The sequence below is a fragment of the Phaethon lepturus genome, unplaced genomic scaffold, assembly GCF_000687285.1.
Source record: "Phaethon lepturus isolate BGI_N335 unplaced genomic scaffold, ASM68728v1 scaffold8778, whole genome shotgun sequence".
NCBI classification, from domain to species: Eukaryota; Metazoa; Chordata; class Aves; order Phaethontiformes; family Phaethontidae; genus Phaethon; species Phaethon lepturus.
This window is the reverse complement of record NW_010556886.1, coordinates 2,068-17,195: the sequence shown is the minus strand read 5'-3', so window position 1 is coordinate 17,195 and position 15,128 is coordinate 2,068. Positions and strand designations below refer to the sequence as shown.

The 15,128-nt window shown below is 43.2% G+C and overlaps 1 protein-coding gene across 1 annotated transcript; it reads right to left on the bottom strand.

The window, feature by feature from the left end:
- Nucleotides 1–1,489: 1,489 nt before the first annotated feature.
- LPL (lipoprotein lipase) lies at nucleotides 1,490–10,087 on the bottom strand (the record flags this gene model as incomplete). Its single annotated transcript, XM_010292586.1, has 9 exons — nucleotides 1,490–1,897; nucleotides 2,863–2,967; nucleotides 4,126–4,308; nucleotides 5,123–5,243; nucleotides 6,298–6,540; nucleotides 6,780–7,013; nucleotides 8,881–8,992; nucleotides 9,612–9,791; nucleotides 9,921–10,087. Coding segments are annotated over 9 exons (1,391 nt in total), but the record flags the coding sequence as incomplete, so codon positions are not given.
- Between the last annotated feature and the right edge of the window lie 5,041 nt (nucleotides 10,088–15,128).

Genomic DNA, 15,128 nt, shown 5'->3' with positions numbered 1-15,128 from the left:
CCAAAGCTAAATCATGTGTCCTCATGTACAAGAACCTTCACTATTCTGTATCCAAGTTCTGTATGTGTTTGTTTTTCATCCTGTTTTAAGAGCACACCTGTTCAGACACTTTATTTCCAAAGAACTCAACTCTTAAGAGAAAACTGCAATAAAATGTGAAGTCTATAGGGAATAAATCATTATATTTATTTTTAGAGGTCTCAAATGCAGTGGTTCAATACTCAACCCCACCCTCAGTGACTCACCACATCTCTACTGTAGTTTAAGGGTTAGGAAATCAAATGTGAGCAATTTCATAGTTATTAATATTCCAGCATATTGCACTGTTTAAGACTTTTATCCCCAAATATACTAGCAGCCATGGCTGGAAAAATGTGCACATAAATGCATAATGTTGGTTTTGCTTTCAGGATTGGATGATATTGGAGAAATCACCACCTCCACACTGTCTTGCACATGCAGGAAAATACTACAAAACCCAGCATCAATAGCTTACATTACACGTCTCCAAGTGTCTACCTTCAAGCCCTTCTGCCTCCCCAGTATTTTGTTTATCTTCTAGAAATCTAAAAGAGGGCTCTTGAACCTTTCAGAGCACTTGAAAAATTACATGTTAAAGGGAAAGCAGAATGCCTTCAATGCATCTATTTTTGGAAGCTTGCAGAATGTCTAATTCAAGTGTTTTTCAGAGCATTCATTCTTGTGCATCACACAATCAGGCTCCTTTTAACTGTCACAGCTCCTGCTCCTTGCCGAATTCCACCTCATATCAGAAAACCATGCAGCTCCTAGGATCTAGCACTGTATCACAGCCAATAAACCAAGGTGGGTCACAGTCACAATTCCAGTCTCAGGAAGCCTGAGCATGCTTGTCACCTGTCAAGCAGATCCACTTGCACTGAAGACTTGCATACAGCAGCCACTCAGCTGCATGACTGACATTTGGTGTCAAAGAACAGAAAAACTGTCACAGTTTTGGCATATGGGATGCAATCAAGTGGTGGGAAAGAAAAAGTGTGTCCTGCAGTTTCTGGTAGCTCAATTCCTTTGCAGTTCCTTATTCACACAGTGTTGGAGGCTAGACGGTTTCATTTTCAAGGAATAAAAGCACAGATTAAAAGCTGAATGTCTGCGTAGGACACTAGTATTGCTGTCTTCTCCTACAACTGCTATGTATTCCAGGGTAAGCTGCATAGAACTATATAGCTTAACAGACCATACCTATTGCTAAGCAGCACTGGCATCTACCCCCAGTAAAACACATTCATAACCACAAACTAGAAAATTCATCCCCATATTAAGACAGTCCCTGACACCTTTTAGTAATACACACAAAGCTTTTTTTCACATGAAAAACCTACTCATTTGCTAAACACACACTTGAAGACAATGAACTCTAGCCACTGAACTGCCTGGAAATTCAGTTAGCCAAGCCAGAAAAAGACCTGTCCAGTTTCAGAAGACTCCTGAAAAGAAAATAAGCCTGGTGCAGGGTTTTGCTTCTTTTCAATAAATACTAGAAAATTGCTATAGAGGATTTGATGGTCAAGAAACTTTGTCACAAGGCACCATGATTAAGCAAAATTACTTACTCCTTCCCAGCACTCAAGCCTTTGGCAAGTTGTTTTGCAGATTTCTTTGTTTTTAAACTATTTGGATAATGTATCTTTATTGTTAGTAACTTTATGCTGAGACTTCCTTACACGAGGTCTCCTAAGATAGCTAGGAATAGCAGGCAAAAAGCCAGCAGCGGATAAATACTTCTATATATTTGGTTCTGAACATCCAGTCCACAAGGATGAACAGACTCTCCTCCTCCCCAGTGTGGAAAAAAATCTTCATTCTTGTCACTTAAGCAGATTCATGAGCAGAATTTTCTTTAGAGGCTTTCTTGGCACTGTGGAAAAAAAAGACAGATGAGGTGAAGAGGAAGACATAAGATGCTTACTTCTTTTTGTCTTATTTTTGAGACTTAGTATTAAAAAAATACTACTTAACAGGAAAATAAGTTATGTGCTTGGGCTTTTCCTGGCTGCTTACATATCAGATACACACACAGAGCTCTCAAGGCCTACCCACGTCATTACTGCAGAGTGAAGGTCAGCACACATGCCTTTTTACGCAGAACTAGATCTCAGTCTAGAAGTGTCCCCATGAGACCTTTTATACACAGCAATTGCACTAAAATAAATATTACCACTTCTCCAGCTCAAACTCTAGTGGATAAAGTCCAAATAAATCTGTCCCCATATTTGAAAGTTTACTCTGGGTCAGAAAAATTATTGATCAAATATTAAAGTGCACCAAGGGCTATTAAACACAAAGGCTCCATCTCTGATCCAAATCAGAGACACAAACTTCAGGAAGTCACCTGGCAGTTGCCAGCAGAAGACAGCATGCCAGGGAGAGCACCTGCACCAGCCTCCTAATCTACTGCTGGCCAGCGAGGAGGGAGGGCTCTGGACTGACTCAGTATGGCTGTTTCTATGTTCTTCAATTAAGGGTAAATGCAAGGCATCTCTAGATGAAGGCAGGCTTTCCTCTGTGTTAAGTGTCTCAACTGTAAGCCCTCTGAATCAGTCATTTATCCTTGGCCACCGTGTGAATGTGAAAGGCAGTGACTTGTACCTACTTTTCAGACACGCTAACAACCATAGAAGGAGATTGTTAGCAGAGAACCAAATTAGGAGGTTTTAAGCAGCCAAAGCTGCCATAAGCCAGCCTCAGGTTAGTCTGAGTTGTCATGATTCTGAAGCCTTGAGAAGACCAGTGCACAAACCAACTAAATCAGGATGTTTTATTAGATCCTCCTGCTACCACTTAAGTTCCCCCCAATCCAAAAACAACAGTGATCACTCATACCCTCCTCTCTTCCTGTTCACAGGCTGCTCCAAGCATTTCACAAATATTGCTCCCTCTTCTCCCTTACCAAGACGTGAGGTGCCATCTCGAGAACAGAACACCACCCTGTGGAATAAATATTGGACAATTACATGCCTGAGTCAGACAGCTTTTTAACCATAGGAAGAGGACTGGTGCTTAGAAGCAGTCTTTATACTTTGTCATGTGGGGCACTACAACTTCACAAGCCTGTGAGAAAGTTACTTCCAAGAGAATTCTGTGACAAAAGGAACTGTGCAAGAAAAACTGGCAAAGGCATTATGCATGCACCTCAAACTGTAGTCATAAATTTGACCAGTCTTTTGCATAAAATCTTGCGGCTAAGAGAGCAGAAGCTCTACCTCAGTCTCTTGGATCTTTATTTACACCAGTCCTTGTGTGACTTTGGCAGGTGAATGATCATGGAAGAAAGCCTTACTCTCAAATGTTTGCAAACAAAGTAGGCTGCCAATTCCAACAAACCTAAGCAGTTGCTTTTCTATTTATCAGTACTTTCCCCAACCCTATATTTGTTCAGCTCTGATAACTGTTCTTTGATAAAGTGACTACCTTGTTTATTCAAAGGAGGAACATTATTTACGATATTGTACGTACGACGTCCATACTCTGTTTGGGTCTATTTTCTGCTAATGGATCTCATGTCTAGTGAGTAAGAGTATTTCAAAAAATTCAGGTCAAATCAGTTTTATTCAGACTTTGCTATTTTAACATTCACACATTAGCAATGTCCTGTAACATTCATATGTTTCAGTTTTCACCCACCATTTAGGCATTCCCAACTCCTAAGAAAATCCCACTTAACAATGCAATGATTTCTTGTGCAAATGCACTTTTGGAAGTGTTTCTAAAAGCCTCCTTTTAAGCATGCTCTTTGCAAGAAAACCTGTGCAAATGTCCAGCAAGACAAAGGAGAACTACAAATACAGTCAGATGCTGGTTCATGGAGATCTTCTCCCGCATATTATAACTAACTTGAGGCACGTGAGACAGTGGTATGCAAATTAATTATGTGGGAGTAAAACTGCAGATTGCAGATCCCAGTGGAAGCAAATAACTGAATCCAGCTGACATAAATGCTGGTTTGGTGCCACTGGAGCCCTGATTATCAGTGCTGCACCCATTTGTAACTGCTTTCCATGCTTTGTCCCACCCTGTGAGATACCAGGAATCAGGAAACACTGTCAATTAAAGCTAATATAGCTTATAACAATCAAAACAAGTTACTTTTTCTGAGTTTCTCCCGATTTCACTCTGACTCTCTGGATGTCAAATGTAAAAGGAGTCCACCAGTCTGACCAGCTGAAGAAAGTGTCTTTCTCCCACTGCAGCTTCAGCATAAGCAGGTCACCAATGTCCACTTCCGTGTAAATCAGGAAGGAGAAGGTCTTGTTTGAGGAGACTTCAGGCCTGTGGGGAAGGGAATAAGGAAAAAGGAACAAAGAAGGGAACTGTTGGATAAAGAAAATTAAGGTGAAACACAGTATGAGGACGTTATGTACTTCAGAGAAGACGGAAGCAACCTTCTCCATAGTTCTGATGGATGGAATAAGGAAAAAAACACCTTAAGCCTTTGCAGAGGCACACAGAAAAGCTTTCTGCAGCAAGGCTGGTAAAACCCTGGGACAGGCTGCCAAGCAAGGGGTGTCTTCTCCAGTGCTGGTAGCGCTCAGAGAAACCAGAGAAGCACCAGCCAGGAACAGTTTAGGTTCCTCAGAGTGGAGAACAGACTTTGGTGCTTTCTAGCCCTATCCCCTGACAGCCCAGGTATAGGGATGTAAGCACAGACTTCTGCTTATTTGCAGAGCTGTGGAAGCAAATCCCATGCCTCCCCCAGCTTCTGCACTGAGGCCTTCAGACCTAGGCAATTAACTCCAGGTTGCAGTCTGCTTTTAAGGAGCTTTAACAAGGCTGAAACGTGGCATAAAGATACTGAAAAAGAGAATAAAGAAACCTGCCACCCCAGAAAAATTCTTACTAGGCTAAGCCACAGGTCAGACTTCTCATTTCTGTATCTCAGATCTCTTATCAAGAAAAGCTGCTACAGAGCTTATATCATTAGCTTCAGCAGTGGATGCATCCCCTTGATCAAGGACAAGGGCAGATTCTGGGACCCTGCAAGATTTCTGTAGTTAGAACTAAACCAAGTTCTTCAGCTGGGGCTTAAAAAAACAGATTTAGGTATACTCAACAGTAGATTGCTGTTGTTTCCGTAGCTACTCACAGTGTGAAAGCAATGTTCTCACTCTCATCTAGAGTGCCATAGAGAGAGATCAGGAATGGCTGGTTTGTCTTGGTCATATTAGTCTTTCCAAAGAAATGGATCTTGACCTGGTAATGAAAGACTGGAAGAATACAAAAGAAAAGGCCATTAGGAAAAAACTTAACCTCCAAAGAGACTGCTGGTGACAAAACCACCCAAAAACCCCCATGTAAATCCTAGGCTGGAATATGCAAGCATCACTAAACTGAGTTCCCTTAAGATATCTAGGGAATATTTTTGTGAGGCAGTAAAGATTAGGATGCAAGGGAATCATGATTAAAAACACCTTTGTAGTTCTTGCAACTAAACTCTGCTGTTGACTGCCACTGTAATAACCACCAAGTCTGCAGTATCACTTTCAAACCTGTTACAAGGGTGTAAGACTTGCCATCCTTGACTTGAAACAAGTGAGCTGTGCCCTCCTCATACAGAAGCCTTGGTGAAAAAAATTCAACCCACTGACACTGCAGACTAAGCACCAAATGCCAACAAAACACTAGTTTTGCAGCTGTTCTAACACTGCAGGAATGTGCCCTCTGATTGCTGGTCCATCACATGAGGATATCATGTGGCACAGTCAATGCTAGGGAGGAAAAAAATAAAGTAGTAAGATACAACTCAGAAGCTATTACCCTAGCTGAAAGCCTTCCAGTTCTTTCTGGCAATGTCTTTCTCAGACCTACCACTGTGGCAGTGGGAATCAAGAAGCGCTGTGATATTTTAACAAGGGCTGCTGCTCCTCTGGCAAAGGCACTATAAAAGGCACACGTCTGATGGTTGCACATCTTTAAAGAAGTTGCTCATCAGGCTGAGCTCTGCTAGTTGTTTTCACAGGATAAATTCATTTGGATGAAAAATGCTTGTTCCAATTGACCAGGCTGCAGAATAAATGCTCTTAATTTTGCTACTTAGAAAAACAGTGTCATCTTACTGAAGGTGTGGAGGGGGGGGTAGAATACAAAAAGGAAGGCGGCAGCAAGTTTCTGAGACTGGACTTTAGCTTGTGCTTAATGGTGAACTGCGGGCAAGCTCCAGTCCTGCTCACCACAGGCACCAAAGCAGCAGCATGCACCCACCCTGACACACAGCTGGGCAAAAGTACCAGTCTGGCTCACCAGTCAGCAAGCAGGACCTACCTTTATAGGGCATCTGAGCACGGGTCTTCAAGTACATTTTGGTATTTCTCTTCGTTCTCACTCTGTTGACCTTGTAACCCAAATTGTTGCAGCGATTCTTCCGGCAGCTCAGGCAGAGACCCTTCTCAAAGGCCTCCTTTGTGTTGCAGCGGTAGGCCATGCTGGGCTTTTCTTCATAGAGGAGGGAGTCAATGAAGAGGTGGATGGATCGTTCATGAGAGCATTTCACCAGCTGATCCACATCTTGAAAGAAAAAAAATGTGTAATCTGTATACGCACATTCATGTAATGATATAAACCCCTAAGCAATGCTGTCAACAAGCATGATCCACTATGCCAGAGCCGGGCTTTACAGGGTGGCTTTTAAAGGCACTTAAAATAACAAGTTCCTGTGCCTCTCAGATCTTTGGTTGCAGGAAACCTTGCAGGCTATTGAAGATCTCCCTTTGGATGTTACACTGGTTGTTTCAGAGCAGCCTCACCTGCAAAGCCTTTTTCAGCGATCAGACGGAGTGCTTCTCCCAAGTTGCAACCTGGCTGGAAGCCTCCACCATTAGGATAAATATCAATGTGTCCAACAGGCTTCTGGATACCAATGCTGCGGTCTGGAGAGCCTCGAGTGTAGGTGTGTAGGACATCCACGAAGTCAGCATCATCCGGGGAGAGGCGAGTGAGGGCATCGGCATACTCAAAGGTAGGACCAGCTGGATCCAGGCCTTTGCAGGACAAACCACAAAAGAAAACCGAGATTATTGTCTGCCAAAGACAGTGACAACAAACGCCAAACTCTACTACCACACTGGGCCAGAGTATTCCATACGGTGTCAGTGTCACTGCAGACATTACAGTGGGATCATTTAAGTAGCATTCATGTATACAGGAGAATCAAATACATTCCCTTGAAATGCTGTCACTTTTTAAAAGGTGTATGTAAACATACGTAAAGAAGCCCAGATAACTTCCTCACAGCTGCAGCATTCCTAGTGGATGGAAGAAACAAGCTAGGAAGTATTTTCTCAATGTCTTTCTCTCTTGTTAAGAACGAGAGGAATTGTAAAATTTCTATTTGAAGTGTCTGAAGTGTGGAAAGTGTCTTGCTGCTAACTCCCTGCTAGGGGAACAGGTGGGAAACACAAACAAGAGCTTCACTGTCTACATGCCTTAGGGGAAGGAGATTATTATGGCAAACTGTCAAGCCGCAGCAACACTGACATGGAAAAACACCCAGAACTATGCTGCCAGTGAACCAGTACCACCTCTTGAATCCAGACAACTACTGAGAGATGGCTGAAGGGACATGTCTTTTCTGCGTCCCTCAGCGGGGGACAGGCACCTGGGTTGCCCACCCCTGGTTAGCCTCGCCCAGTCTGAGCTGCCTCCCCCTGCTGTGAGGCCTTCAGGGACCACATCCCACCACTCCCTGTGCCCAAAGGGGATGCCACTTGCCAGGGAAAAGTTCATCCTGGGCACCGAGGGTGACTGTGGGGGGCGTAACAGAGGGCTACTGGTATTTGGGTGATTTGGCAGCACCAGTGAAAGCAACAAAGCTGCTGCTGAAAGGAAGGGTAGATGGACTAGTGCTTTGGCCTCCTGATTTTAATCTGCCACCTGTCAGGTGTCAGCCTTTCCTGATGTGACTGCTGCCTAGCCCAGTCCCCAGCACACCTCTGGATCTGGGATCACAGCCAGGCTCAGGTAAAAGGGCAAAGGGAACCAGGTGGAAGGGAGCTAGACTCCCATTTGAATGCTGTTCCCAATCTCTCTCAGCAAAGACACCATAGATGAGTGATATTCTTAGCCTCATTTGCTGATGTTGGGACCTCCTTTCTCACCGAGATCGGTGCTAAGGGCTCAGCTCCCCAGGTGCTTGGGCTGTAAGCCAGTCTCAGAGTGGCCACACACTCTGCCTTGTCCGGCACACTTCTCAGCCTCCAAAAAAGTCACCCTAAACAGACACTTAAACATGCATAGGAACAAGGCAAGCCTATATATACTTCCCTTCTCAAAACTCCCCCGGTATTATTTTCAGCCTAGAATATTACTTGAGCCTGCTAGGATTTATTTTTTGCAACTCACAGTGGATCTCTTCTCATTATCATCTAGTCTCCCTTTGATCCTGGCAGAGAGCTCTGCAGATACTACAAGCACTGCAGGAGGATCCACCTCCTGTTCTTTTTGAATAGCTCCCACCAGCTGCAAGGGATGATCACCTGGATGAAGACAACCATCTGGAGTTCTCATGCTGCAAGAGAGACACTGTGACCTTCTCCAAGCCATGGATTTGGCCAGTCTTGATCACATCCCCCCACCAACTAGTCTCTTTTCATGGCCAATAAATCCCTGCCTACTCACTCATTTCTTGTGCAGAAGCAGATCAAGGCTTCTCACCTTTCTTGTTCTTTTCTGAACCTTTTCCAGTTCTACTACAGAAATATCAACTCTGCTGATTCCATAAAGAATGAACCCATAACCTAAGTACTGCCAACAAAACAATCAACAATTATTCTGCTTATTTTCCAGAGAAGTGTAATATTTCAGCATGGAAGAGACAGGATTCTCCACTCTACAACCACGTTTTCTTACCAGTAATTCTGTTCACCTTCTTCTTGGTCAGACTCCCAGCAATCCCAGCAGCATGAGCACCTAGACTGTATCCCAGCAAGTGGACATTGTTGAGAGGATAATTGAATTGCTCCTGCAGAAGAGAACAATATCTCTGAAGTCAAATGGAAAAACATCAGAAGACACAAGGGAAAATGTTTTGTCAACACTGGGATTTCTCTCAGCCATGAATAACAGAAGAAATACTAAATACAATTAACATAATTTTTGCCATACTAGGTCACTTAAGTTAACTCGCTTAAGGCAAAAATCCAAGCAGAGAGGAACGCAGAATGAAGGACGGAACACAGGGCTGTGTATTGTATCAAAGGTTTTTGGCCACCCCCACCCCACCAGTTTCTGGACCTCTTAAGCATTTCCCGAAGGCAGGGCAGACTTCTGTTTCCCGAGGGCTGGCTGCTGTATAATATATAGGAACCTGTCTTTCACAGCTACCTCTCACAGAGCCTTCAGAAATGCTGAAGGCTCAACGGTTCCACAGAACACAAGGTGACATTTCGAGAATGCACTATAAAAGGCCTCCTTGTGCAAGAGATAACCATTAAAGCTGGGATTTTACCAGTCCAGCAAAGGTACTGGCCGCAACAGCTTAACTCCATCTACAGAACAGGAGGTGATTAACAGATGCATCATTGCTGCTTTGTTTCCTAGGACATTATGGACAATGTGAGACATGTGACCACACATCTTACCTCCATCCAGTCAATAAACATAGCCACATCCTTTCCCACCAGCTTAGTGTATGCAGCAGACACTGGGTAGTGCTGCTGAGCTCGAATTAGCCAGTCCACCACAATGACATTTGAGTCAGGCTCCCTCTTGTACAGAGCATCCACCAGCTTCGGGACCCAGCTTTCATACATTCCTGTCACCTGTTGTTTTTTTAATTAAAAAAGGAGATATATTAATATTATCTGTGGTTACTATAATCTCAGATGACATATCTAGCACAGTTTGTCAGGAGTGTGGTGAAAAGGGAGATTCCTCCCCTTTCTTCTTACCGTCCACCCATGGATCACCACAAAGGTTTTACTGGTATGGTTGAAGTTGCACTGTGCCAGGCTGTCCACCTGCCCAGGAACCAGATAGCACACATCCTCATCGGGCTCTGCAGGCGTCCGTAAGGAAAACTTGCTCTCAATTCCCTCGAAATTGGTCTCGGCTTCTGCTATGCAAGAGGACAGAAAACATACAGCAGCGTTTTAGGAGCATTAGGACAAAGAGTTCAGAAGTCACAGGTATGATGCTGGAGAGATGATGAACAATCAAGAAGCAGGCAATGAGTCCTTCATCTCCTAACACATTCCGTTTGCACCACAATGGCCATGTAAAGAGGAAATGAAAGGGTGAAGATTGCCCCCACCTCCCCCCTCAAGGTGCTGCTAAAACAGTGAGAAGCTCGCAGCTGTTAGAGAGGTATGAATTCCTTTTAGGAGTCAGTATTTTCCTCATTACATGATTAACAGGAAGCCTGTGAATTACCACAGCAGTGCAGACTGCACGGGACAGTCATAGATGGTACATGCAGGAAAGCAGCGTGTTCCTACCACACTATTACATATTTTGGTGGTGCATCTTCCACACCACTTCATCACTACCTTAACAAGGCTCTTCATAGCACCTCGTAGCTGTAGCACATTAAAAATAAGAACTGCAGTCACCACTGTTTTACAAAGTGCTAGTTTTAACTTTTAACCAACAGAGAAAAACAGCAGGTGAGACAATCAGACACCTATTAAGGAAACTGAACTAGCAAAGCTGAAGGCTGTATTTTGAAGGCAGTGTTTTTTCATATCATCTGATAAGCAACACTGCAGAGAAAACCTCCCTCTGCCTGGAGCTATTTTGAATCCGGGGGCAAGGAGGGGATGGGACTTGTTACTGGTGGTAACAAAGCATGTGATGACCTGAAAAGATCACTTAGAGAACTCCCTCCAGTTTCCAGCTTCAGAACATAAGCTTCCCTTTTGTTCCCGCCAGGGCAGAGAAGTGACTTTTAGGCTTCATGCTCACTACTTCCTTTGTGAGGGAGGAAACTTAAATGCCTCCTCTTTTTACATCTGATTTGGCAGTGACGTAGCTCTACATCCAGAAGGCCCTGTAATTAACTGTGGACTTAAGCACCAGTGCTTTTCAAAAACTGGACCCTACCGCGGCAACTTGCATTTAGCAAATATTGGTTGCCTGTTTTCTAAGCGCAGCTGAACTCAAGCCAACTCTCTCCTGCTCAGGGTTGTGTTTCCTGACATCTCCACCAAGCTTTCACAAACATCTAAGCACACATCAATGAATGGCTCCAAGCCACTGTAGGGAATGCAAAGGGACAGGGTGAGGACCTCATGCCAAACATGCAAAACAGACTTCCACTCCCCTTCTTTTTCCCCATTGCAGAAGAGGTCTTCTATGATACCTGGCAGATGTGTATTTCTCCCCAAGTTTGTGCTGCATCACCCAGAGGTGATGAATAATGAACTGTTTTTTTCTAAAACTTAGTTTTGCTGGTCTTCTCATTCAAGTTACCACACTCAGAAGGACACTGACTTACACCCGACAGCACTCAGTCCTCGGGCAGCTGTGTAAAGTCTGAGAGGTTCCTGCTGTGCTTGGAGGGCTGCAGAAATTCAGGGTCTAGCTTCTTGTGCGAGGTACAAAACTAGCACACAGGCTGGCAACCAATGGCTTGCACACGGTAAGATGCACAAGCCTCGCAGAGACCACCATCATCCACCATCAGTGGCTTAACATTGGCCAAGTTCACCAGGGCTTCTCACCTGCTGAAAGCCAAGCACGTGCAGGGAAGTAACATGAACTGCTCGCTGAACAGAGGCAGTGCTCAGCTCCAGGTTTTGACCTTGACTACGCTAGGCTGGCTAGCTAATCCCAGATAATTACACTGGGGGCCCCCTTCCTGCCTCCCGCCCCCTAAAGAAGGGGTGAGGTTTATAAAAAACACCTTTCTCTAAACCAGTATTCACATAACAGTGAATATAAGACTTTACCTACTGAAAGCAAAATTTAGCAAACTCACCAAATGCTGATCTTTCTCAGAAGTTGCCCCCTTCTTGTATTTCTGCACATTCAAAACTTCATCTTCTCACCAACTGGGAGTACAAAACCCCTTTCTGAAACCAATCTTTAGACTTAACACTATTTACTTTTTAGCACCAAAAAGAAAAGTCCCAAAGGCTGATTGGTTAAATATCAACTATAACTCTTCCCTTAATAGTGAATCAGTAAAACCCTGAAAGAGCCAAGAAGAGCTTTCAACTGGAAGGCATACAATGCATGGACTTTCAATTTTGTGTATTCCTGCCCAGCACAGGAAGGCTAACAAGAATAGTCCACCTGCTCACTAGTTAATAGTGCTTCCTTTCATACTTAGGTATCACTTCCTTTCTGAATTAAACTTATCTGATAATCAACCAAAATCTAAATTAAATTGATATCCTGTCTTGTAGTGTGTTTTCAATTACAAACACATGCTAGAGCTTGCATGTAAGTTCAGGCCGGATCTCTTTCGGAAATAAGTTTGTAATAAACTAAATTTAGAATTCTAAGTGCACCATACTTAAAGGTGCATTCAGAGAACTGCATCAAGCCCAGAAAGATTGCAGTACAGTGGCACCTACCACTGAAGATGTGCCAAGTGCTTCACAAATATTCATGTGCTTCAGCCTAAAAACCTTTGGGTGGGATTGAAGGGCATAGGAGCACTGAGATGCAGTCACCACCAGGAAAGCAGCAGCTGCAAAGCAGCAGCCCATGAGTTAGGCAAATGGCAGAACACCACTCTGCTCATCTAGCTATGGTGTATGAGGAATTAGAAAGTCAGAAGAAATTATTGTTACCATCTTTTATGCTCACAAGAAGTGTCATGTTGTCTAATGCCCACATATGCTCAGTTCCCAGCTGCAGGATACCCTCTGGATGAGGAAGAGTGTGTGGTGGGGTTTGTTACAGAATTCTTAACGATGTGCTCATTAAGAAGCCATGCTCAAAAGTTGCCAGAGTTCGGCTTTGCAAATTCTGTATGGCTCAGCGCAAGAGAACTTGTCTGCACCTTCTGTTGTGCTGCTCACATGCTGCAGCACCACCTCACCTCCCACCTTCTGCCGGTTATAATTTTAGAAATACAGTACAAAGGTACAGAATAGTATGTACACACTCCCCATACACACATGTATGTGCTGTAAAAGCATGGTAGAGAAGCTACCAAGCATACCACTTCAGAAAACCATCATTTCCCACTTCTACTTTTGTCCCTCAAAGTATCTCAGTCTATTAAAAAAAATTATTCAGAACCAAACTTTGTCATACATAAACTTTTGTCACAAACCTTTTCCTCATAGATTTAAAGTGAGAAGTCTCCTTGAATCATGGCCTGAGCTAATCAAACAGTTGGGTCTCATTCTTACAGCCTTACACAAAGCCGAAGAAATGCAGACAGTCAATGTACACACTCACCACTGGTTAGTTAATGACATGTTTTAACACAAATTAACTGAAACAGGGAGAACCCAAAAATGGGGTGTCTTCAGCATGTTTCTGAAAGGTGGATAGAAATTTACCTGAATTTGCATCAGGTTTTACGTAATGTAGATACAGAAATTAGAGATAAAGAAATTTATGTGCATCCATACTGAGACACTGAAGTAGTTTTTAGTGACAAGAATGCACGTCCACTTCTGAAGAAGGCCTTGAAGAGATGCAGACCTGGAAGTAAAAAGGCATAGACAAAAATCCATGCTTTTGCTAAAAGAAAAAAAATAATCACACCTTCCCAAGCTTAGTTCAGCAGAGGTATAAAGGCACATGTCCTGTATTGCAAAAGCTCCCAGGCACACAGGGGCAGATAAAAGCCCCTGTTACAAAATACAAGTTTTCTGGCCATTGCTATATGCTTACAGTTAACAAGGTGATTTAGAAAGGTATTATTTAAGGAACTGGAAAAGGCAGTGGAATTAAGAATTAAGCCACAAATTTCAGACCCAAGCTGGCTTTTCTAACAGTCTACAGGCTGTGTTGCCAAACTCCATCATTCTGTCATGCGCTGTAAACTTTCTGATGATTTTCTTACACCTCTGCTAACATAATCTCAGTTTTCATTATTTTAAAAAAGCTGTTCTATACATCAAGGTATAGAGAATATCACAGAACTCAGAAGAAAGTGGAAAAAGCTTAGAAACTGGGAAAAGTCAGTAGTTCAATTTTCCTGTTTAAGCTTCATGACACTTTGGACTTGCAATTTGTACAACTCCATTCAGTGAGGGACTACTATCAATTCTGAAAGCATCCCACTGACTTGAAGCATTCTGACAGACAGCAAATACAAGTTTACACACTAATGAAGAGAACTCAGCTTCAAGTTTCCTTCATGGGAAACCCAAGGTGACCTGGCAACTGATTTTTAATGAAGAAAACTGTTTATCACTGGTCAGCTGCTTGAAGAATATGAGTTTTGAGGAAGTAACAGCACCTGGAATATTAATCAAAAGTTAAACTGCCTGCCCACATCAGACATAGGATGCCAAATAAAACAATGCATTTGCCAGAATCAGTGCACCTGAACTATGATTTTAAAAAGGGTATCTTTGATAAACAGCAATTTCCTAGCTATGTACACAGAAATAGAAATAGTATTAGGTAGGTGCAAAGATCATCAGAAATTATACTGCTAGACTGTGTCAACTCAAGCCCACAGAGAGATGCGCACACACACACACAGCAGCAAACATCTGCATGTAACATCAAACATTTACATAACCAGCTGGAGTTAACTGGAATAACTCTTCCCCCAGCTGATAACCAGCATTAGGATTGTCCATCAATCAGTCATATGAATTCCCAAGTACATTCTGAAGCAAACTCATGGTCAGCTGTAATAAAGGGGCTGTATCACTGAAATTGTTATCGTTAGACAAACTTATATCTACATATATACCTATATCTTTATATAGATAAAATTAGATCTACGCCGTAAACGGAAAGCAGACCACTGTGTGTTGCAACCCCATGAAGCCTACCCCACAAGTCAGGTTACTGTTTAACTTTGCTGTAAAGAAATTGCAACTTCAAGTTTATTTTGGTCACCCTTAACAGCAGAGCTCTGAGCGTACGGCCTCCTTCACTTCCCAAGCAGAGTCAACAGAAAGAGCAACACCTTCAAAAAGCAACCGGGTCCAAGTTCAGGTGCTGAGCAGGGACCTCCC